Below are 24196 nucleotides of genomic sequence, written 5' to 3'. Positions count from 1 at the left end.
CTCAGAATTTAATTACAGAATTCTGTGTGGGGTTAATCTGGTTTCTGTAATAGTATTGTTATTGCCACATGAATTCAGTTGGGATATTGCTTCAAACTTTTATAAGACCTAAATTGCTGTTCCAGATAAGGAGCCAGAAGTACAGAAAGAAATATCCTGATGGAGAAGCATGTAAAGAAATAAACTCCTCTCTAACCTTCTCATTCAAAAAAGAATTCATCATTTGTATGAACTGTTCTCTTGGAGTTATCTGCCATGCCTCGCAAGGTTAGACTTGGAGGACTGGGCAGGAGGGCAGAGAGCTCCGTGCAGCAGAGGAGCCTCACCAGGGCTTTTACTTCTTCCCTTGCTGCTGTGGAGGGCTTTGCTCCTGGTAGGATTTTTTTCTTTCCTTTAGCTTCTCTTGAGAGGATTCAAAGTTCAAAGTCTTGTGTTTGTAGAGATGAACAGATGGTTGAACAGCCAAGCAGACATTGTGGTTACCTCAAAGAGGGAATGCTTTCCAACTGCCTCTTCTATATGTGAAGTTATTACTGAGCCTTTAGTATTTATTTATGTATTAGAGTTATCAGTGTAATAATATAAAGTCACTTTCATTTCACTAACAAATGCCTTACAGATTATGTCCTCTATTTCTCTTTTAAAAATAATATTATCATCTTCTTTATGGATGTTTTTGCGAACATTTAGTTTTTCTCCACTTGGAAGGAGTGATGTTATCAATCAGCCTTATAAATTCTCTGATTTTTCTTGTGTTCTCAGTTTGCTAAAAAAAAAATCCACCACAAGTCTTAGCTTTTCACTTAGATCAAATATTAATGCACACATCAGGCTGCAGTCAAATCTAAACTTTTGAACTGCAGGTTTTATTATTTTGCTCTTTAGAAACAAAGCCTGATTTTATAGAATTGATAGCAACAGTTTAGCATGTCCTGACTCCTTTGGGAGCTGTGGTGTGCTCAGAAAGATGAGGAGTCATCTGAGTTTATGAGAACATAGTCACAGTCTGGCTTTGGAAATTTGTCTTTGTGCCACCAGTGTTTTTCAAATTCTATAGAAATGTCTGTGGGTACTCAATATACTTTCCAAAAATTGAAGTTGTAAACAATTGGGTTTTTGAAACATTTTCTCAGCATTATTTCACTGGTAGCTCAATTTCAGTGTACCATTGCTTCGGAATCTCAATTTTATTAAAAATTAGAGCAATGTAAATTCTCCTCTGTGTGAATGGACTCATCTGTCCGAAAGAGAGTGATCTGGATCCAGGTTCTGTGCACCCTGCTGCTAATAGAGAAGTGCCTCTGCACACTAGCACTTTATCATCAAGCTCTTGTTATAAATTCCTGTGCAAGAGTATGAGATTATTCCTCGCTATTGATTGCAGGTTGTTAGAGCTGTAATAATAACAATTTTCTGTTCAGCATTTCCTTCCCTTTACCTGTGATACCTTTGAGGTATGCCCCATAGAGGACGATCAATACTGCCAATATCAGACCTTTTTGCTGTAATTTCAAAAAAATTTAAATGACAAGTTATCAAATAAGTAGGTTTTTTGTGATTATGTCTTGAACAAGTAAAGCATGCAAAAACAATAGATTTTTTTTATATTTGTAATATTTGTGTATATATATGTATGTGTGTATGTATATATGCATACATACTTCTCATCTGTATGTGCTTGTATCTAATAACATGTCTTATTTTATGTGGTGATTCTGTTTCCCTAAATATCAATAGGAATTGTGCCATGACATTTTTTCCTACCAGAAGTCTAAGTGATTGTGTATCTCGTTAACTGCTGACTGAGAAAAAACTTCTCATACTTGCAGAAGCTTTCATGTGTGACAGCAAAGCTTTGAATCCAAAAAAACCAACTGTGCTCTCATGGCCTGATAGGAAAGAAGCAGGTTTATATAGTCCTGTAAACAGTTCTATTACTTCATTTGAATTTACTATTTTACTGTATATGAGTTTATAACTTTTGAACTAAAATGGAGGTAACATTACAATGTGGAGAGCTATGCCATCTTTCTAATGTGTGTATTTACAGCTGTGGAAGTCAGTGGGAAGGAAAACTAGAATGTGTTGTCTGATGCACTGCCAGGATGCTGTACTCAGGGTCAGATGTCCAATTTCATCTGAGTGCAGCTCATTTGGGTAATATTCATGAAGCAGAAGTAACTAATACTCAAATTTCATTCTTGTGGTTTAGTCATAAGACTCCTGATACACAAGGCCCTGTAAACTGCAGGGCAAGCTAACCTTTATTCTCATTTGCTTTCTTTTTTATGTAACTAAAGGGCTCTTTAAAAGATAAAACTGCTCTGTAATACCTTTTTATTTTCTATAATCTGGCATTTTGAAAACCATAACCTTCCTTTTAAAATCTTACAATGGAAATACATAATACCATACTCATTACACCATTTTAGCAATTACCATTTCAAGAACATGTATTTACAATATTCTTAAAGTCAAATGTCACAGTATAACAATGTTTCATACTCTTGAGTGTTTGATCCTGCATGCATCCCACTGTGTATTCATCAAAGAAATTCTCCCAGCATGGATTGGTTGATCCATTTATGCATTCAAAAACTTGTCTTGTGCCTTGCTGAAGGCATAAAGGCATATTTGCCATTGGGAAGATACTGGCCCATGGCACTTGCTTTCTCAGCTTGAGACAGAGGAACACCAAGCTTCTCTAAACTGCTTTGGGTGCATGCTGTAGCATGACTTTTAGAGGTGCACCTGTGAGAAAAGAGGGCACTGAAGATGCTTGCTCCTTTAGCTAAAACAAAGGCAAGAAGGACCAAAGAAAGCTGGTGTTTCCAAAAGAGTATGTGGTTGGTATGGCCTGAACTAACCCTTTTTGCCACAATTTCTGAGCACATATCACAATAAGTTATTGTTTAATATTAAATAACCTTTCTTAAATTCTCTTGGAGAGCCCTTGCCAATCCTGAAAAACCATTCTTCCTCCTATAAAAAAACTACTCTATACTTCTGCACCAGCGCCTGTTCTGCAAGGCACATTTTTCTACCTTATTTTTTGTGCTAATGTAAGTCTTCACTGTTTTTTCTTGAAGGCAATCAATCCTGTGAAGTATGCTGAAATAGGTCTCCAAATGAATTCTTTCTTAGTATGTTTGAGAATCACCGCAGTAGGCAAAAGCATTTGAATAAAAACTACTCTCAAAATTGCTCAATTAAGAACAGTAAAGAAATTGTGCTCACCCATATAGTAACTACAGTTCTCCAGAATGGATTATCCTTGTAGTCACTTTTTTTAAAATTTCTTATATTCCATGGTAAAAAATAAATGTTCACAGTGGCATTGGCTTTAGCATTTTTGGAGTATTCCAGGTGAATCAACCAGTTAGGTATGGATGGAGGGGATACTGCTGGCAGCAGTTCCCATGTCTCTGTCACACCTGTGTAAAGGCACATGGGCTGCTCTTCTTGGAGGATCCCAGAACTCCACTGAGAAACAACCTACCCTCAGCATTACTCTGAAACATGGGGAAATTAGCTTGGAATTTATTTATTCTAAAAATAAATGTGTTTTGTTTCACTACAACATTGCTGGACACCTGGTGGTGTGGTTGAAAACCTCTCAGAGGATACTCAAATACAGTTTCCTGTCTTTGTTATTTTCTGTGGCTATATGCAGTATGTACTGTACAGTGATTATATAGTTCCTTTTGCTTTTTACATCACCGAGTGGTTTTACAATATCATTCTTTGTCTTCTCTTTGTAGGCATTTCCTGTTTAAACATGGATCTGGGTCTTCAGCTATCTTCAGCGCAGCCAGTCAGAACTATCCCTTAACATCCAATACTGTTTACTCTCCACCTCCTAGGCCTCTTCCTAGAAGTACCTTTTCCAGACCTGCCTTCACTTTTAACAAACCTTACAGGTGTTGCAACTGGAAGTGCACAGCTCTGAGTGCCACTGCTATCACAGTGACCCTGGCACTGTTGCTCACCTATGTCATTGGTAAGCCCTGATCCTTTCCTCTGCTCAGTTATTCTTTTACCTCCTCTGCTCTGTCGTCTTGCTTGCTTTGCACTAACACAAATCATATTTTACTGGTAATATTTGCCATTGGTGCTTTTTAAATTCTGGCAGACAATACACTGGATTGGCTAAAGGTTGAATATAGAATTCTCATTAACTTTCTATTCTGTTAACCTTGATGCTACCTAATGGAGAAAGAAATATTATTCAAGATTATGTTTATACTAGCAGAGGACTCCTACTGATTTTAATTGCTGCAATATTTTCTACAGATTTGATTTTCATATTATGCCTTACAACATTGGTTCTCTTAAAGAATTATTTTGAAAGACTGGTAATGTTTAATTGTGTTTTGCCTTGCTACCCTTAGTTAATTTCTTCTGTCTCATCACCATTTAAATCTCACATGATTTTCCTCCTAATTGTTATATCATTTGCTGGAATGACAACTAGCTCTAGAATAATTTTATACCATGTTGTCTAAGATAGATCTTGTTATCCCTTTATTGAATTTATGTTTAAAAACTGGGTTATATAGTATCAATTTTGCCATTTTGTTAGAAGAATACATTGGACAGGTTTATCAGAGTAGCTAGAAAGGGCTTCCTCAGGTTTGGGGTTTGTTTGGGGTTTTTTTTGTTTGTTTTTGGAGGACAGGTTACTTGAAGTCAATGGGGTTACAAGCATACGTGGAAGAGCAATTCTTTGTGGCTTACTACATAACATTTAGCCTGAACTTTAATTATTGCATTGGGTTTTCAATCTGAATTGAAAATATTAAAGAACATTCTGTGTGTAGAATTTAAGAATGTGACTGTGGATTCTGTAAACAAATGGAAATGTAATTTGTTTTTGCTGTCTCACTAACTCTTAGACTGTTGTTTTAGATGGCAGTTCATAGGTGGCAGGAGCCAGAGTATTCCTGGTACCCTATAGCTTGAATGGGAATAATTCCAGGTTTACCTGAAAGAGTGCAGTTCATACTTGGTAAAACTTGACAGAAGTACAAGTACAGATACCTCCAAACTGATAAATGGCCACTGATTTTCTATACTCTCTGAATAAACATATCTATGGTGAAAATTATTAACATTTCAATAATTTCTTCTTTCCCACTGAGGTTTTCTTCAGTCCCATGGTCACAAAGTTCTGGTTATTGTCAGCAAGACGCTCATCAGGAGGGATTTTTTCCTAGCATCCTCACCTAATGCATATGGGAAAGCAGATTTGAGCATTTCTGGTGCATGATGATTTGAAAGCACCTGAGGATCTTGTAAGCTCCATTAATTGCAGATTTACATAACAGCTGGTGAGCATATGCCCTCGGTTAGGACAGGCTGTATCATTTTTGGAGCCTCATCTGTTTGCTGCACATTTTATCCCACCCACACCATTTAGATTTTATCTGCCTCTTTCATCCCTGTTTAGATTTCAAGTCTGCCACTGAAATTTTTGTAACTTTCTAGGGATATACTGCTATATGTCATCAGCCTGAGAAGGCTGGAAGCACTCCTTGTCACCGTGCATTAACGAGCTCTGTGTGACTCTCCTATAGATGTGTCTGTCATATCTTGGTAACACAAGGATGTAACATGTTTTCTTTAGTTACACAGAAGCAGGTAAACTGGAAATGCCTTTGCATTTTATAAATTATTACCATTCCTATTTATGTTTTCTATGGAAAAAATACACATTTTTGAACCAGGAGTTCTAATTCAGAAAAAATTAATGGATGCCATTATTTGCTCTGGTTTTCCCCAGAAATTTTTGAGTTGCATAAGCTTTCCTGCAGATTCAGGTAGTCTTAATTAGTTTATTCCAAGTGAATACTCCTTTTGCTCATCTCTGGTTGGTTAAATATTTAGATAAATTTATGGTCTCTTCTTATGACTCATATACCTTAGTTCTTTTCCTTTTGCTGGATTTGAATCATAGCATATAAACTGTTTTCAGAGTTCACTGGCTCTGTAGGCTTGCATATTTGCATATCTTTTCATATAAAAAATTTAAATGTGCATGTTTTAAACAAGTACTTGAATATAGAAATTCAGATTGTATGTAACTCTCTGAAGTTAAAATTCACTCCCCCAAGTATTTTCTCTTTGCTCACCATGATTCACATCCCTCACTCCTCCAAGTTTTCTTCAAGTCAGAATAAGTTGTGTCTGAGAAATCACAACAGACATGGGCCTACACTGTAAAACAAAACTAATTTCAATTTCAGGACCAAACAACCTGTGATCAGCTCAGCAGTTGTTACTCGAAAAAATAAGGGAGACTTCTAAAAGGCAAAATTGTTTTCATCATTGTATTTTTAGGCATAGCCTGCATTAACTTGCCATGAACTACAATTTCAGACCAAATGACTGTTGATCAAGCTTTAACATCAAGATTTGTCTTCTCCTTATCTAAGAACTTAAATGTTCTTTTTCAAGTATTTTTCACTGCCATTTAATGCTTGAGCTACATGTTAACTTTTAAAACTGCGCCCAAATCTCAGCTTCAAGTCAGAACATCTCCAGAGTCTTAAGAGACATGAAGCTTATTCCACATCAAAATTTACAAGTGGCTCTTATATTTGTAATGAACTGAGACCTGTGCCAGAGTGCTCTAAGCTGTGATTTCTTTTCGATCAGAAGGTAAACTAGCAAAATGATTTTGTTCTTTTATTTTTCAGCCTTTCCCTCTTATCAGTGAGACTCAATAGCGAAGCTTTTACATAAGAACATGTAATTCTTGTGTATTTTCTCTCCTCTGAACTACTACTCAGTTAAAAAAAATACTATTTCTCCATTAATCCTCTTTTGGCCTATAATCACTGTGTTTACTATTTGGCCTTTTTGAAATAAATTTGACTATTATATGGACAGTAAGGAAATTATAGAACACTGTTGATGGTTGTATAACAGCAGATTTATTGAAAACCTTTAGTTGATCAAGAAAAACACATATTTTCACTTCAACTGGAGTAATCTCTGTGAATAGGTTCTAAAGTCATAGTAGTTACTCCAAAAAAAACCTTTTTTCATAAAGTGCATGTTTGGTCTTCAGACTATTGGAGATGTAATTGTAAATGCATTGAACTATTTTCTATGGAGAAAGTCCTGCATACTTTTATTTTTCATTTTTCTGTTTTCCTGTGTGTTGAGAAATGTAAATCACATAAATCTGGGACAAGGTTGTTGAATTACGTGGGCAGTGAGGCAGGTGAGCAGTTGGGACACACCTCAGGGAGGTGATGTTGATGCCTCTCACCAATGCATGGGGGACTGTTCAGCTTCACCAGCAGTTCCTGGTCTGCCTGAGAGTCTTGCCAAAAAAATTAAAGAGCAAATTTTGCAAATACAAGAGATAGAATAAGAAATACATTTTTTCGTTTGGTTTTTTGCAACACCACGTCATTTCCTTTAAGCACAATACAATGGGTGCTGTGGCTGCTCATTTACTAGTTATTTTTAGCCCATTAGTGAGTAGGATTTTTCTTCCATGATACTTCACCATTTTATCAGCAGCTGATTTTGGACTTGCAAATCACTGGTCCTATTGATCAAAGGTGCAGAACTCCCACTGTTCCTATTGATTTCAGCAGGTGATGCAAATGTTCAGTGCCTCTGAAAATTGCATCTCATGTTCTTGGATTTAACCATCCCTGACTATGAAATGACTATTTTATATACAAATGAATTCTCAAGTATGAATATGAAGTCATCCCTATCCTTCATGATATTATCACTATTTATGAGTAGGCAGTGGAGGTGGGTGTTGGGTGTTAAATTATATTCACATGAAGGGTAAGGAAATTAAAGCCTCTGTGCTGCCTGACACTGTGACCTGTCATTTCTCACTCCATGTACAAGGGAGAGGAGTGATGGTTTCAACATTGGGAAAGGCCAGGCCAAATTTTAAGGACGTATATATCTCGTTGCATAGATTTATGACATTGGTTGCATCTCTTTAGACAATGTATAAAAGTAGCAAAAAAGAAATTATACAGAGAGGGATCAAGGGGAAAATATACTGCTGTACACTGAAGAATGTAATGGTATAGTAAACAGTGCTAGGTGTTTCAGGGTTATGCAAATGTTGTGATACAGATGCATAACCCTGAAATGCCATTGAACTCCTTACTGGGGGAACTCTGAGACAGATTCATCAGGATCTCTCAGCTGGGAATTGTGGTGTCTGCTCTCCTGGATTACTGCAGAGCATGATACTGTCACAAATCTTTTAAGTATTCAGAGGAGAAACATTTACTGTTGCCAAGACTAGGTTTTATTTGTTCCTAAGTATAAAATATGACTCAGTAATGAAAAATGAAACCATCATCCCTCTAGGAGGATTGCAGGAGAGGGGGGTATATTTGTATTTTCAGGTATAAAAATATATTAGGTATAAAGATAAGACTTCCTAAGAAAGAGGAGAGTGCTGAGAGTTAAGATGGTTATAACAAGCACATGGAAGAAGTCCTTATTAAATGCCCTAGATGATCAAAACAATTTGCCACTTTAATGTGGATTTTAAAAAATATTCTGAAGACTGTATCAAATATTAAAAGCCTCAAATTCTGAAATCTGTTTACAGTAGAATGAAATAGTATTTTATTTGTAAAATGAGCTTACAGAAGATCACCTCTTCTAAAGGTCATGAAAAAAACTTAGATTCTGGCTCATGTGTCCAGGTATTTTTCTCATTAATTCACCTTTACTGGAACTGAGATACTGGTGCATCAGTGGCATTATGCCAAAGTGAAATCCAGTTTTATAAACAGAACCTGCTAGCAGTTACAGAAACAAATAATTTTCTGGCACTTAGAGCAGGTGCAGAAAAAGTAGTCAGCTGCTGATACACATTCTGTAACAGCTCTTCTGAAGTCTGGGCTTCAGGGGGATGATCTACTGAGATTCTGTAAAAAAGCAAAGATAGCTAAACAGAAGCCTTTAGTGGAGGTCAGCAATTTGGAGGAGCTTCACATTTGCAGGATTTTTTGTCCTTTGAAGTTCATCTTGCAGGTAGTAAGTACTTATTGCACAGGACTTTTTTGATGTCTCCTCACTACCGAGTGTCTCTTTTGCACTGGAGCCAAGGCTCTTATTCACATTCTGCCAAAAATGTAGCACCGGAGTTGACAAGCTGTGCTTACACAGAAGGTAGATAAGAATAAATTAAATTAGATCATTGGCTTCCTAGCAGATGGCGGGTTAATCCAGTTTACAAAGCCAGTTCTGAAAAAAATTGCTTTTATCTTTGTAGATATTTACCTAAGTATGTGATAGAATTTTGGGGACTGAGGTAGTCAGTCTTGAACTTTCAGTTTGTTTTGTTTAAATGTTGGGCAAAATAAGTGATCTGATCGGTTACTTCAGAGGTAAAGACCCAAGCTTTTGTTCTGAACATGGTCCTCCTGATTTCAGTTACAGCAGTAACATAAAGCAACAGAAACCTGCCTCTGAGTAGGGAAAATCCCTTAGACAGCATAAAGTCACACTTACTTTTCATCTTTTGCTGGAGATTCCATTAAAGAAATTTATTGAAAGGTTAGATGATGTAGGCCTTTAATATTTCTTTTTCTGCAAGAGATCTGTTTTATACCTAATATTTTTATTTTTTTTTTTTAACCTAAGAAGCATAATAATTTAGCTAAGAAAAGCTTGGTACTATGACTAGGATCTTCTGTACTTGAGAGAGAGGGGTCATTTAAAATTACCCTGCACAGCTCCACTGTGTGGCCTGCCAGGGCAGGGTAGCTGAGGAAAAAATTTAAGTTCATCATAAACCCATGGCATCCTTCAGTCTCTTCAAATCCACTGACTACAGACTCCTCCAAATTTAGGTTTTGCCATAACATTCATAATGCATGTTAAAAAAAAAAATCGTTTCAACTTTTGTGTTAGAATTTTATCAGAAATTTTGAATTAAAAAGGGCTATCTAATAAAATATAATGAAATGTAGGTATGGTAGTATCCATCATGTAAGCCCTATCTCCCCACATTATGTAGAGGGTCAAATTTTGCCTTCAGATTAATTTTGCCTCCAGATCACCTTGGTGAAAGCAATGTACAACTCTGGTCATGGCAACGTGCAACTCATAGATTGCACACAGCAAGTAATAATGTAATTATTTACAGGGGATTATACTGGATGTTCAAGCAAGCCAAGAAAGAATATCTTTTCAGATGAATGCAGTTCCTCCCAGCAGGGAGAGTATTGCACTCAGCTGTCAGTGGAGAGGTTTGGTTAGGCCAGCTGATGTGAGTTAGGGTCTGATGCTCCTGCTGACTCATCACAGCCCCTCCTAACCGAAGTGTGAATTTTGCAATCATGCCAGCTAACAAGCTGTTTCATCTCCATTTGCCTGCTGGCCCTTGGGTATTGCCTGAAAAGGTAGCAGCTCAGCAGTGATTTTACACACCCTACTAGTACCTGAAATGTTTTAGGTGCTGCAGAATACAGGGTATGTGATTGCAGAAATTTTTTGGAATACCAGACAGGGAGAGCCAGAGTAGCTTTTGCTTCTTCTGTAATGTAAGTGTAGTCATCAGACTTCAGAGGCTGTTCTGTGTGAAGCTGAGCTGCATCATCTAATGCTTCCTTAGTCCTAATAGTGGGTTTTATGCTGTTAGTCAGCAGGCAGCCCTCAAGGGTGCTGCAGTCAAGGTCTTCAGAAGGTTGAGCTTGGAGGAAAGGACAGAGATATAGATCAGAAAGTGAATCTCCCTCCTTCTTACCCCTTACCTCCTTCTAAGTCAGACTGAGTTATGGTATCATCTCCTATTTGTTCTGTGGAGTAGGAGCTTACGCCTGGGCATTACACATGGGAAATACAGCTGAGAACCTTGCAAATGGATTTATGCTGGGGGAAATGACATTGTGGCCCACATTTGAAGTGCAAAGCATTTTCTGTGCCCCTTTTGTAAAAACCAGAAATCCACTAGAAAAAAATCAAAAGGCGAATAACTCAAAAGATAAGTTCTTTTGAGCTTTTTAACAAAATTCAGTACATGCCTACTTATTTCTAAAGAGATTTGAGAGATGGAGAGTTGAAAGTTTTATGTAATCTTATTTGGTGAAATAACTGTCTATTTAAAACATGCTGCATATATGTTGTAGGAAAAAAGCTCCATAGGAATTTTGTATACCCTATGTAAAAGAAAAGTATCACAGAAAATGAAGAGGTTAGAGAGGGCTCTGTGTCTGCTAAATAAATATCAGTCATTCCCTGTAGTTAACTTCTGAAAAAGTATCTCTAGGAATTAATACCTTCACTGGTGTTTGTGGTCTGTTAAGTCTCAGAGTGACACCTGGATCTGAAGGTAATTTCTTAATAGCTATAATTAATGTAACGAGAATTGGGATGATTTTAAGATTGCAAGGTGACTGGTTTTCTGCAGTGTTTGAAGTCATTCGGATCAGTTCACACAGATCTTATTTTCACAGCCATGTGCTTTGCTGTACAACCCTCAGTTGTGCCCATTGTTTAGCACAAGTCCAGTGCCCTGTGTCACCTCCCAGGGATGAGACATCCGAGCCTGGCAGAGACCATCCTCTCTGCCACGCAGTTGGTGTTTCCAGGGAGGAAGCTGACTGTCAAATGTAGATACAGATAGTTTTGCAGCTTGCCAAGCTTTGGCACAAGCTATAAAAACAACAGCACTTCCCCAGCCTGAAGGAAGACAAAGCCAGTAAAGGGCTGGAATTGGTGCGAGTGGATGATAATGTGTGCAGAGTGTGCAATGTGACAAAGGCATGCACTGAGGAAAAGCTGCAGCACACGTTCAGCCCTGGCTTTGTGATGTCCCTCTGCAGCATGTGCAAATGCTCTCCTAGGAAATGAATGATAACAACAATGGGAATAGTGTAAGAAAGCAACTATTTTATATTCAGGATTCCATAACCATGAAAAGATTATTATTGATGTGAGCAGTTGTGTTTTGCTTCTAGTGATCTGTTTCAAGTGCTTATACAATTATTTGCATTAGTATAAATAAAATGTGCATTCATTAACTACCAGTCTCATTAAACTATATTCCCTTTTGTTGTTAATAACTCTTTAAACAATAATAATGTCCAGAAGCTCAAGCCAGGAGCAAGAGCACTTACTCTAGAGATGTCAAGGCTGCTTTTTGTTGTACGTGGCAGTGAACTGTCTCACATTAAGAATCTCAAAACTCAGACCTTAACTCTGTGTGGTCTGACTGTAAGACTTTTCAAAAAATTATCATGGTCCCTTGGTGATTTCAAGACCATAGAATATGAAGCAATCCAGGCTTGAGCTCTCAATACATCTTCTGGGGAGTGGGTGTGTGCTGCCCAGTCTCCAGAATCCAGATCTGATGGTGTCACTGGTTTGAGATGCAGTAAATTTCTCAAAAATACTGCCACCTCCCTAATTCAGTAGTAATGCTCTCATCTGCTTGATTTGGATCATGTATCTGTAGTTGGGTGGCACTGGAGTGCACAGATCTGGAATTAATGACTAGTTTGGCAGCTTTGCATTCTTGTGGTAGTGTTCCCAAGTCCTTGACAGGAATCCATTCAAGGCTTGGGATTTTGTTGAATTTTTATCATTTAACTTTTCAGTGTACAAGGGAGACTTGTGACCAAACATATGAGAACTGGACTCCAACTTTCCTGGTTGTATTGAGATATTTTCCTTGAAGTATGTACAAGTGCAGAATAAAACTATGTATTTTTTCAATGCAAGACCTATTCTAGATCACACTTATTTCTCCTGGGAGTCTCTGAGGTTTCTACATGGTTCAGGAAGAGCAAATATATAGCCTTTTAGGCTCCCACTGTGGGCAGATCCTACTCAGTGCTAATTGCTGCATGTGGCTAAAGAGCTGCTGCTCCGGCTTTGCTCTTCATGTGACAATTTCAGCTCCTCACTGGGGGTCATCCTCAATCCATATTTTAGTGGGTCATCAGTCCTCCCTGCTGAGCTACTTCAATGCTAAGTCAACCTCTTCCTTGGGGTAATTTGCCCTTCTCACTAAGACCTAAGTAATTGTCTAGACTACCTGCAGTACTGTCATGTTATACTAAAATAAGATCCTCTGTTGCTGTCTTTCTCCAACCATCCTTCAAGGCCTCAGATCAGAAACAAAGAAGGGAAAGCAGAAAATATGAATGGCTCTGTAGAGTAGGCAAAGTAGAGTAGGCAGCCCCTGCATATGGCAATAAAGATAGTTTATAACTTTTAAAAAGGATTATTTAGTCATTTTTCCTTGTACATACATAAATAACAACTATATTTCTGTTAACTTGTGTTGTTGAATAATTGCATATATTTTAGATATGGAGCCAGCTTTTTATCTGCAGTGCAGTTCTAGAGTAAGTCTGGTTAAGTAACCAGTAAGTAAGAGTAAGATTTTGCTTATGTTTAACCTAAATTAAAGGGTTTCAGAGTGCAGTGGGCACAGTTTCACTTCAAACTGGATTGAAAAAGTGAGATGTTTTAGTTGGTGTCATTGCTTTTGTCAACAAAATCTGATATTATTAATAGTAAAAAGCTGAGGGACAACACTGATGTAGCATTAGAATCTGTCACACAATATTGAATTTATTCAACTGTTATCCTTTTAAGTGCAAGTAATTCCATTAATTGCTGCAGAAATTCATCCTGACCTGGCTGATCTCCAGAAGAAAGTGTGGAAACTAATTAAACATTGAGTTTTAAGGTAAAATGGTAAATTGCTCATTAGCCCCCTTGAAATTCTGATTTATTACTAACAGGATAAAGTAATACTTGACTTTGCAGAAACTGGGTCATAGCATTCTTTCGTAGTCTCACGGAAGGTGCTGTAGTTTAGACATCAATTAATTGGTCTTCATTTTTTTGCAGCAGTACACTTGTTTGGTTTAACCTGGCAACTGCAGCCTGTGGAAGGGCAGCTCTATGAAAATGGAGTTAGCAAAGGAAATAAAGGAACAGAATCCATGGGTACTACTTACTCACCAATTGGAGGAAAAGCTTCGGATAAAACAGAAAAAAAAGGTACGTGTAAATGAGAAGCCAGGCAGATAATGAATAGTTAAACATTGCTGCTGTACAGATCCTGTATTTTCTACATTTTGACAGTATTTTGAGTTCAGGTTCTATCTTTTTTAGTATAATTCTAAAACAGGGATGAAAAGCCCATAACCAGATATGTTCCTTTGGCAGGCTCTCTCACTGAAATTAGCAACCAGCCCATTAGAAAAGGAAGGTTCAGTGGGACAGGGAGAGAAGAGATGATAGGGCTTGACTTCTGTCTTCAGACAAGGAAGGGGAGACCATATTTGCCTCATTCCATCTTGTGCAGAGTTGTGCAGAGGGCTGGACACTGTGCCTGTCTTGCAGACCAAAGTCAGTCTTAGGCAAAGGGAACCTCTTTGTATTGACAGGTCAGAATGTGCACAAGAGTAGAAATCTTAATGCTTTTCAAGGCATCCACTTCTTGAAGGTGTAAGCTAAAGCTCAGCGTGCTGTCACATCCCGGCTGGCGCAGTCACAGTGAATCAGCTCCCAGGAATCTCCCACGGCTTCACAAAATGCCTGAGCCACTGTGGCAGCTCCCTGCTGCCAGGGGCACAGCCCTGCTCTGCCCTCCCACCTCCCTCTGTGTCCCTGGGCCCACTGCAGGGATTGTCTCCTGCACAACCTGGCCACGTCAGTCCTTCATGGCAGCAGGAAATGGCTTTGTTAAAGAATGCAGAACATCTTCTGCCAAGAAAGTGGCTGAACCTGACCTCATGAAGTGCCTGAGCTAGGATAGGAAAGGAGTGGGCTCTGCAGCCAGGGTGTGAAACAGAGAGAAGGATCTGTCTGAGATGTGCAATTCCTTCCTCTTAAGTCCTGTCATTTAATGTTGTTTGATCCCCTGCCCCAGTGCTAGTCACCTGCTCTGGCCCATGCTTCCCATCAGCCATCGTGACAATGCTTTCTGACCATAAAAAGCAAATGGCCTTCCCATTTATTTTTATGGTACACAGAACAAGTGGATAAATCAGATCAGATCAAAGTGAATGGGACTGGAATATGAAACCTAATCTTTTCAGCTGTTAAGAGAAAAGTAAAATTGTATGGGTAGCTCTGCAGTGATAGGAGATTTCCAGAGCTTTCAAATTTTAGAGCAGAGCAGGGATCTGATTTTGTGTGTTCTGGGTAAGATCCATGGCTGAAAATAGGCAACAAAGTGGAACATTGTTGTACCAATCCCCCCGGGAGGAAGATTGCACCGCACATCAATAATCTTGCAAATCAGTGTGGCACAACTGGATAGAGATCATATTAGATAAATGAACAATAGAAATACATGTAAGGAGACAGTGATGTTGTTTTCCATTATTTCATCCCTTAGAATGGATTTGTAGTGAATTGCAGAAAATGTTTTATGCATTTTTATATTTTTGTCCTGGTGCACCATGGAAAGTATTTCAACTAGTTCTTCTTAACTGCATAAAATCTTTTTGTAAATGTATTACAGATTTAATAAAAGCTTTTCCAATGCATTTGGCTTCCAAAGAAGGATGTGTAGAAAAAAATATCAAAAGCATCAAAAATCTTAGAAGTTAGATGGTTGAAAACTGAGAAAAGAATATGCAAGTCAATAAAGTGTAGTAGGTAAAAATGTAAACCTGCCTTACCCCTGGGAATCCCAGTTTTTAATGTAGCTACACAACTCCCCAACCACACTAAAGAACAGAGTCCTGTGATAGCAGAGTCATTTCACTGAGGGCTTATCCAGCAGTTTCAGAGATCAGTCAGGAACAGACCTACACTGTCTTCTCACTTGTCCCATTTCACATTTTGGGGGTAACATATAATGCAGAGTTTAAGATAGCAAAGAGTATACACTTGGGAAAACACAAGAAAAATCATGTGGAATTAGTACATGCATAGTCTGACTCTGGCTGGTCTTTGCTTATTCTCTTTGTCTCCATCACTTTTAATATATATCAGTAATTTTATTCACAATCCTCCTAACAAATTCTTCATCTAGAAGTGATGAAGGAGGACTTGGAAACAGGCAGCTCCTTTCCCTACAGAAGGATACCACAGAAGGTTAATGCTTTGCCTGTAAACTTGAAGCCTCTGATGTAATTTCACAGGAATAAATAACTGCTGTCAGATACTGGTGACATCACACTTTCCCAACTCAATGCAGCAGCACAGAATGCTTTTCCAGACTTTGAAAGCATTTATTTTTAACTAATCTTTCAATGAAAAACAAGTTTTTAAACCAGGAAGTCAGATTTCTTCAAGAAGTCACTTTATAACACACTGACCCACAGCTATGAGTTAGCATGAGTTAACATTTTAATGTGTAGTAATGTGATTAAAAAGTCAGATATCCTATTGATGCTGGTATTTATCAGGGGAGTACAAGGAAATTGATTGTTTCAGGATCAGTAATAATAAGCATATGGGTATATTCTTGTGGAGGTAATTGGCACCACACTGTTCAGAGTTTTTCTTTCTTGAAGCCAAGAGAAAGCTGTGATTAGGAATCTATCTTCTGTTTTAGACTTCTGAGGAAACTGTGCTTAGAAAGCATAGGGGAGAATTAATACCCTAGCTGGCAAGATTGGGAGCTGTACAAGGAATTGAATTTAGATAATTAAATGCTACTTTGTCATACGAAAAATGTTTTTACAACAAGAACAGAACTGTATTGCAGCACTGTAACTTTAAAAGCTTCTTTTGGACTTTCTCAAGAAAGAGCAAGAAAGTACACAAGGATCATCTGTGAGGAGTGTGTTTCAGGTGCCTTTTTTATACAGCCAAATATCTGCTTAGTTCAACTAAACACAGAAACAAAGCTAAATTGGTTCAGTGAATATGAAAATATGCATTTCAGACATGACTCTTCCAAAGGCCTTTCCATGCTCTGTGATTGTCTGAAAAATTAGCATTTGAAAGGTAGGGATTCTGTGACTGCATCCTATCAGTAGGGGCAGATAGTATGTATATTTTCCTGTTAGCATTGTGAACAGCAGCCTGCATTTCTTTCCCAAGGGATGAGCTATATGTACATATAAGTACAGCTGGTTTTTTTAAAGCTTATATTTAATTACTACTAAAGCAAAGGTATTTTCGGCCAAATGTGGAAAAACTCCTGAGGTACATCACAACACTAATATAATATTCAGCATAATTTGATAATACCAATTAGTGAGAATTCACCCAGACTGACAACATAACACTTTTACTTTTCAACAAGGAAACAGACCTTCTCGCTCCAAAATACCAGAAGTAGTTACTGTATGTTAAAGACCTTGATCACTGACCATTAATGCCTTTAACTTCAAAAATTATACTGTATCCTGACTTTTACTTAGTGCTCTACTGTCTGGTAATTGAAACATATTAATTACTATGTGTCAATATCATCAAAAAGTACCATAGTGTTTTACTTAACCTAGGGTAATTGCTTGCAAAGAATCATTAAGATTTGATATCTCTAGAGTACTGGAAATAAGGGAGAAAGTTTTTAAATTTACATGAGCCAACTAGGATCTTTTATGGGTTGGGGTGGAAAAGAAATCAATTTCATTGTACAGCAGAGAAAATTTAATTCTCTTCTCAAAACTCAACATTCAAAATTGTTATCCGTGAAGCAAGTTGGGCAGAAGTAGTCTCACCTTGAACATTGTTCAAGTAGCAATTTAGAAATATTTTAACTCAGAAACTAAGCTATGTACTTTTAGAGTACTAAATTACAAGTTTCTACTCTAAAAATAGATGTATTTACATGGTGAGGTGTTGTAAGTTAGTCTCTCATTCTTGCTGTGGGTTTGATGACACAAAGCAGCTGTAAAGCTGGAAGATCTGGTGCCCTGAGAATTGCTCCTGCCTTGTAAATTAAATCTCTATTCATTAAGAATGTTAAGTGCTTCCTACGCTAGTTAAAGCCTATGTAAGGTCCCACAGAGGGTCTTTGTTATTAACACACTCAGGCAAAAGCTGGCCCTAGCTTTGCTACTGCTGTTTTCATTTCCAGGGGTGATGTATAAAATTTCACGTACATTATGTTGGATTAGATATTTATATGCATATATTGTAAAAGATGAGGCTCCAGTCACTTTGCTCCTGGTTGTTTTTCATTGTGATTCTGGAATGAAATTAAACATAGATGGGTATGGCAGCTGAATTCAGTCTTCTTTTGACTTGTCCTCTAATGCCACACACTATCCTGCTTTTATTTTAATTCAAAGTATGGAAATGTCAAGAGAGTTTTGCAAACCTTTCAATGGAATTAGCTCAAATGTTAGCAGGATTGAGTCTGTGATTTGCAGCATGTCACAATGCTGGTCACAGACAGGCAGTAAAAAAACATTAAGATGGTGATATAAGCCAACAAAGCAAGCCATCTTCCATTTAGTTTGGTGAAGTCTTCCTTATGGATTCCATTTCCCTTTGTGTTTCAGCACTCTTGCACCCATGTGTGAAGGTACACATTGTAGATGTCTGCAAGTTTATTGTTCAGCATTATGAAATTATGCCAGTTTCATCTTAAGAGTGCCTTTCCCTCTCCTCATGCCCCTGTTATGCTTTCAAGAAGACCAAGCCAGAACAGATGTTCTTTACTTCTTCAGGTACCATAATAAAACCATTAGGAATGGTGATTAATAGAAATCCAGACTTTGGACAGGCTCTGAACTAGCAGGTTTGATGGATTTTCTGTCCTCACTGGGGACCATTTGTGTAGCTTCTGCAATGCCCTGTCAGCAGTAGTCTGAAATCTGTGCCAGAGGAAGAATTTCGCACTGTCTTTGCTCTGTGCATTCACAGTTGAATGTGTTTTTGGTTGCATAGTTGATGGGCAAAAACCATGGTCTACACAGCAGCAGTTCCACCTTTTCATTATCAATAAAGTGTTACAAGATTTACAGCAAAAATCATGACAAAAATGACCCCATGACACCTGTTGTTGGAAATATGTTCACGTTTGTTTATGTTTTCCAACTTGTTGAAAAAAAATGCAGTTGCCAGTGTTAGAAGTTGATTTTTGTATATTCCAATATCTAAGGCACGTTTATATCTTGTAACCTTCTCTCTTCACCCACTGTAAATATTCAACTGACTGTTTGTTTGTTTCTGGAAAATCAGTGTTTCAGAAGGGCCGGGCCATAGACACGGGAGAAGTAGAGATTGGAGCACAAGTTATGCAGACCATCCCACCTGGCTTATTCTGGCGCTTCCAAATTACCATACATCACCCCATGTACCTGAAATTTAACATTTCACTGGCAAAGGATTCTCTGCTGGGAATTTATGGCAGAAGAAACATCCCACCTACTCACACGCAGGTAATTGGAAATGATCCTGATTCTATCACACTTATATTTTCAGTCAGGAGTGGATGGGAGTGTTCACAGCACGCTTTCGAAGCAGAGAGGGAGGAAAGGACTGGCTGTAACCAGTCTGGTTATCTTTTCTTTTTCTGAGCTCTAGCAGTAGCTCAAACCGTGCTCTCTCAGGGCAGTGTCATACCAGACAGGTCAGCAGCTGTGACCTCAGGGATGTGACTGTCTGGGAGGCTGAACAGGTACACACTGTCCTGCTGCATAGATCCAATGTCTTCCATGCAAGGGATGAAAATTCAGTTCACTTGAAAATGCTTTAATTTTTTTATGGTTCCCTTAAAACAAACAGATTGTACAGTCAATGTAAAGAGTTAATAGAAAAGAAAAAAGCTGTCTCTAGTTTCTAAGATCAAAATTATTTTTGAGTGCTTACTCCTGGGGATTTTGCAAGAGAAAACCTAGCTAAGCAGTTACATTCAACACATTCAGTATTGCTGGTCACATTCAACATTTTTTTTAGGCTTAATGTATTTGGCATATGAAGCTGTCATTTCTATGGATAATAAATTTTTCATCTTTCTTTGTAACAGGATCACACTCCACAGAGTGTGACAAACATACATGGAATCATGGAAAGATTTTTTATAATGGACACTGGAGATCATCTACTCTCACCTCAAAAATTTTTTACTAGATTTTTGATGTTAGAAATAAGCACTTTCAGCTGTCACTGACTTTAATTGAAGTTGGTTCTTCAGTTGAGCTGACAATGAACTTTATTGAAAATCAGAATGTCTAAAAAAAACTAGAAAATATATATATTTCTTGAACAGGGATTCATAGAAATCTCTGGTGCTTTGAGGATAATAGGCATTGAAGCTGACAGAATCCACTTGGTTAGGTATTAAGAAATTTCCTGTAAAAAATAATTATTTATTTTCATTACTAAAATTAAAGTATATTTAAGTTTTGTTATTTGATAGTGATATTAGGGGGCAAGGATTTAAAAATCTGGTATAGAACAACAGGGGCAAGGATTTAAAAATCTGGTATAGAGCAACATGTTTTTAATCTGCTCTTGGCATTTGAGATGAATAGCTGCATAGCACAGGCAATACACCTTGGGAATTTAGGAATTATTCCCATTGAAGAGATGTCATTTTTGGACTAAATCTGCTGTATCTAGTGCAGCAAGTCTGATTTTACCCTGCCATAGCAAACAGCTGTGCCAGTTTTGATGCCACATTTCTGACCTACAATAATGTTTTTATATGTAAACTTAAGCCAAATTGACTAGGTTGTGCAATTGCTGGCCTCATTGGTGAATACTTAGCCAGTTCCTCTTAAGATTTCAACTGTTTATTCATGTTTGAAGGAGACATGCAGAGTAGATTAATGAATATTTGCTTAGGTGGTTAATTTTTGCTCATTATTATTTCAGTTTGATTTTGTAAAACTGATGGATGGGAAACAGTTAATTAAACAGGAACCAAAAAACTCAGAGGAGCCTCAGCAAGCTCCCAGGAACCTGATCTTGACTTCCCTGCAAGAGACAGGTTTCATCGAGTACATGGATCAAGGAGCTTGGCATATGGCATTCTACAATGATGGAAAGAAAGTAGAGCAAGTGTTTGTACTAACTACAGCTATTGGTAAGAGAACTCACAATATAATTATTATTCTGATTATTACATTGCAAAGATCTATTTGATGTATTCCAGCTCCTCTTAACTATTCTCTTAAATATGTTTTATTTCAGCTTAGTTTAATTAACCTCCAGGGAGCAACATTGTGTTAAGCCAATGTTAGACAAATAGCAATATTTGTATATTAAAGATGGATGTTACCAAATTAAGTGTGAAGTTTTCATGTGTTAAGATTTTTATATGGTAGTTTAAATGCTTGAATGATTTCTGGTGTTATCTTTTTCCAAGTAAAAGAGATTATGTCTGCCCTCTCTACTTATGTGGGCCATAAATCCTACAAAAATTATCCAGGCTTTAAGTCCTTATTTCCAGTATTTTAGTCAGTTGTAATTTAGGAAAGCTTTTGTGGATTTGTTTGTGATGGATGGATGCTGGTTTTTTTTGCAGTTACTCAAATGCACCATTTTGTTTGGAATACAAAGGACGAACACAGGAGGCAGTGTCCTGGTTGCATATGAGATTCCTCCTGCCTTTTTAACACGTATAGGTGGGCAAATGTTTGCAGATGTAGGTGTTGTGAGTGAGCAGTCCTCACACATAGGGCTTTTTTGGAATTTAAATTTAGGCGAAGTGTTGTATTTATGACAGTCTCAGTTTGCTGCAAGACTTTAACCACTATACCCTTTAGTTAACCTGTTCTACCATATGTTGAGCAAGATGTCTTTACTAGTAATGGACATGCCATCTGCTCTTCAGAGCAAGTGGATACTATTTTTACTTTGTGGTAAACACCTTGCAGAGCAGGACAGTATGAGTCAAATATCCAGATTCTGAAGGACTTGCATAGAAGAAAAAAATTAGAAATTGAGATAGAGTTGTAATGACTGATTCTGGTGTAAAATCTCATATTTTCTGTTCAAAAAAGTTGAACTTCTGCAAGAAAATATGCCATTATTCTATTCCATCTGAGAAAATACGATTCAAGAAATTTATGAAGCATCTTTGCAGATGCTCTACAAAGACCATAAAACTTGTCCAAACTCCAGCCCAGCATCCAAATTCCTGATCCTGTGTTTATTTTTATTGTAAGACAGCAGGGTTTATACAAGAGTGTTTAAGTAATGTTTCATTTAGTAGCATAACTTCCACTCCTCCCCTTCCCTCACACCCCTCACCCTCACCCCAAAAATGAAATTAATTGCCAGATTTTAATTCATGTTGCATGTGGTAAAAAAGTTGTCCCATCCCTTCTGTGGCCAATAAGCAGAAGATACTATGAAAATGGGAAGTTTGTGAGCCACAGTGCAGGCAAGAATCCTTGTACTTCATCTTCAAAATGCTTGCAAGAAGATATTTTTGGGAAAAAGTCTGTTCATACTCCTGCAAGAATCTACCGCTTGTGCATTTGAACATACTGCCAGCTATTGTGTTTTCATAACCAGTGTATCTTCTTCTCCCACTTTTCTGTGCATCATAACTTGATAGCTTCTTTTCCACCAAAAAAAAAAAAAAAAAAAACTATATCCTTGAGGCATTCTTCTTATTTTTATCCAGACTGGTCTAGAGTCATATTTGACAGGAATTAGCCAGGACCAGAAACCCTGAGAACAAGAGCAAGCACTTGGATGCAGCTCTGCCAACTGCTCCTGAGAAGCAGCCATGCCCCTCATCAGCATCTGTCAGATTGTATTTCAAGATGTTCCATGTTAGTTATGTATAAAATTGATTTTCACTGAAATTCTGCTCAGACTTTCCCAAGGAGGGTAAATTGCATGCAAAACATGGCATGCTTCAGGTAATTCTGTTAGCTGAATAAAGGGCAGCCCAAACTGGACATTGCACAGAAGGGAAGCAACTTCTCAAACCATTCATTCTTCACTTCAGGTCAACGTAGGGATCATTTGCCATGTGATTCTAGGAAAAATGGGAGAAGACTGGCAAGTGCACACATAGAGCAATAGAAGAGTTGATAATGAACAATAATATAACAAATTAGTAACAAGAAACACTTCTGTGAAAAAAATCTTCCTCCGAAAAATGAGCTGGTTTTTTAAATTCAAAACAGACATCTGTGTACAGGTTGTGGATATCTGGTGAACAGATGCATATCAAATGTCTGTTCTTTAGTATAAACTGATAGCCTGAAAAGAATGAATTCATATAACCATAGGAGTTTTCAAGAAGAGCTAATCCTTATCTAAGTGCTCATAATTATGATCAAAATACACTTACATCAGTTATGTTTATTAATTGTAGCATCTGAGTATTTTCTTCTTTTTCCTCAATTGGTTTGTGGGAAAGGCATCACTTCCCATTTTCCTATAGCCAGAGGTACTTCACCACATCTCTTAGTGGATGTGGCCACTGGACAGTCCCAGCTCCCCTGGCTCCAGAGCCTCTCTCCCATCCAGCACCTGCATGGGCTGCAGAGCTCCTCAGTCCTGGAGCTGGTCTGACAGTCACCTACTCCACACAGGATCATCTTAGCTTGAATTTATTTCATATTCTTTATGGAAAATCCATGTAAATCAGTGAATCCACTGCATTCCTGTAGGAAATATATATGTAAATTGGAACCAGCTAATCCATGTACAGGTAGTAGCCTGTCCTCAGATGTGTGAGGTTAAGTGGCTTGATATCCAAAGCTGTGTGGTAAAACATGGGCAAGTTTAAGATTAGAACTGAAGGTGGGGTATTTTCCCTTCAAATCTAGCTCTTAGTTCTTTATCACATTGAATTCCATCACTGTACAAAATATTATTTTTTTGTTTATCTGATTGTATAGAAGTGGAAATCCTGCCCTGCTCCAAGGGATTCAATTCATATGGTTCAAATGAACACAATAGAAGGCAATTTACTCTATAAACAGGTTTCAAACAAATTACTTCAGCAAGAAGAGAAAGTGTTTAATGTGGACATTTTTCAGCAAATACTCAGGTTCCTGCAGTGCTTTTAATGGTGGTAAATTTTACATGAACACTTACTTTAAAAGCTTTTTGTTGTAATATAAATGATGCACCTGTTATCTCAAAGCTGTCAAGAAAAAAATCTAATAAATATTTGTAAGCTGCTTGAACAGGAATTTTGTTTTATGCTCCCTATGAATGAAAATGGGCTTTTTACTGCTTCTGCACCTATTTGTATGTTGAGATGTGTCCTGCAGAGTGAGGTGAAGATGCCATTCATTTCAAATTCAACTGATTTATGTTTTTCTTTGTGCACAATTGCCTGAATAAACAG

General features: G+C 37.7%; 1 protein-coding gene across 14 annotated transcripts in view; it reads left to right on the top strand.

The window, feature by feature from the left end:
• Positions 1 to 24196, top strand: part of TENM1 (teneurin transmembrane protein 1) — a 794184-nt gene that overhangs the window by 647934 nt on the left and 122054 nt on the right. For 13 of the 14 annotated variants that reach the window (XM_077786535.1, XM_077786536.1, XM_077786540.1 and 10 more), the window contains 4 exons: positions 3762 to 4000; positions 13864 to 14016; positions 19114 to 19313; positions 20752 to 20962. In XM_077786535.1, coding sequence (XP_077642661.1) covers positions 3762 to 4000; positions 13864 to 14016; positions 19114 to 19313; positions 20752 to 20962 — 803 coding nt within the window. The remainder of the gene's footprint in view (positions 1 to 3761; positions 4001 to 13863; positions 14017 to 19113; positions 19314 to 20751; positions 20963 to 24196) is intronic. The other variant, XM_077786544.1, reaches the window with a different exon arrangement.

This window comes from Lonchura striata, chromosome 14 (genome assembly GCF_046129695.1).
Source record: "Lonchura striata isolate bLonStr1 chromosome 14, bLonStr1.mat, whole genome shotgun sequence".
In the NCBI taxonomy this organism is placed as follows: Eukaryota; Metazoa; Chordata; class Aves; order Passeriformes; family Estrildidae; genus Lonchura; species Lonchura striata.
The sequence above is the reverse complement of the archived record's forward strand: the minus strand, read 5'-3'. Positions and strand labels throughout refer to the sequence as shown.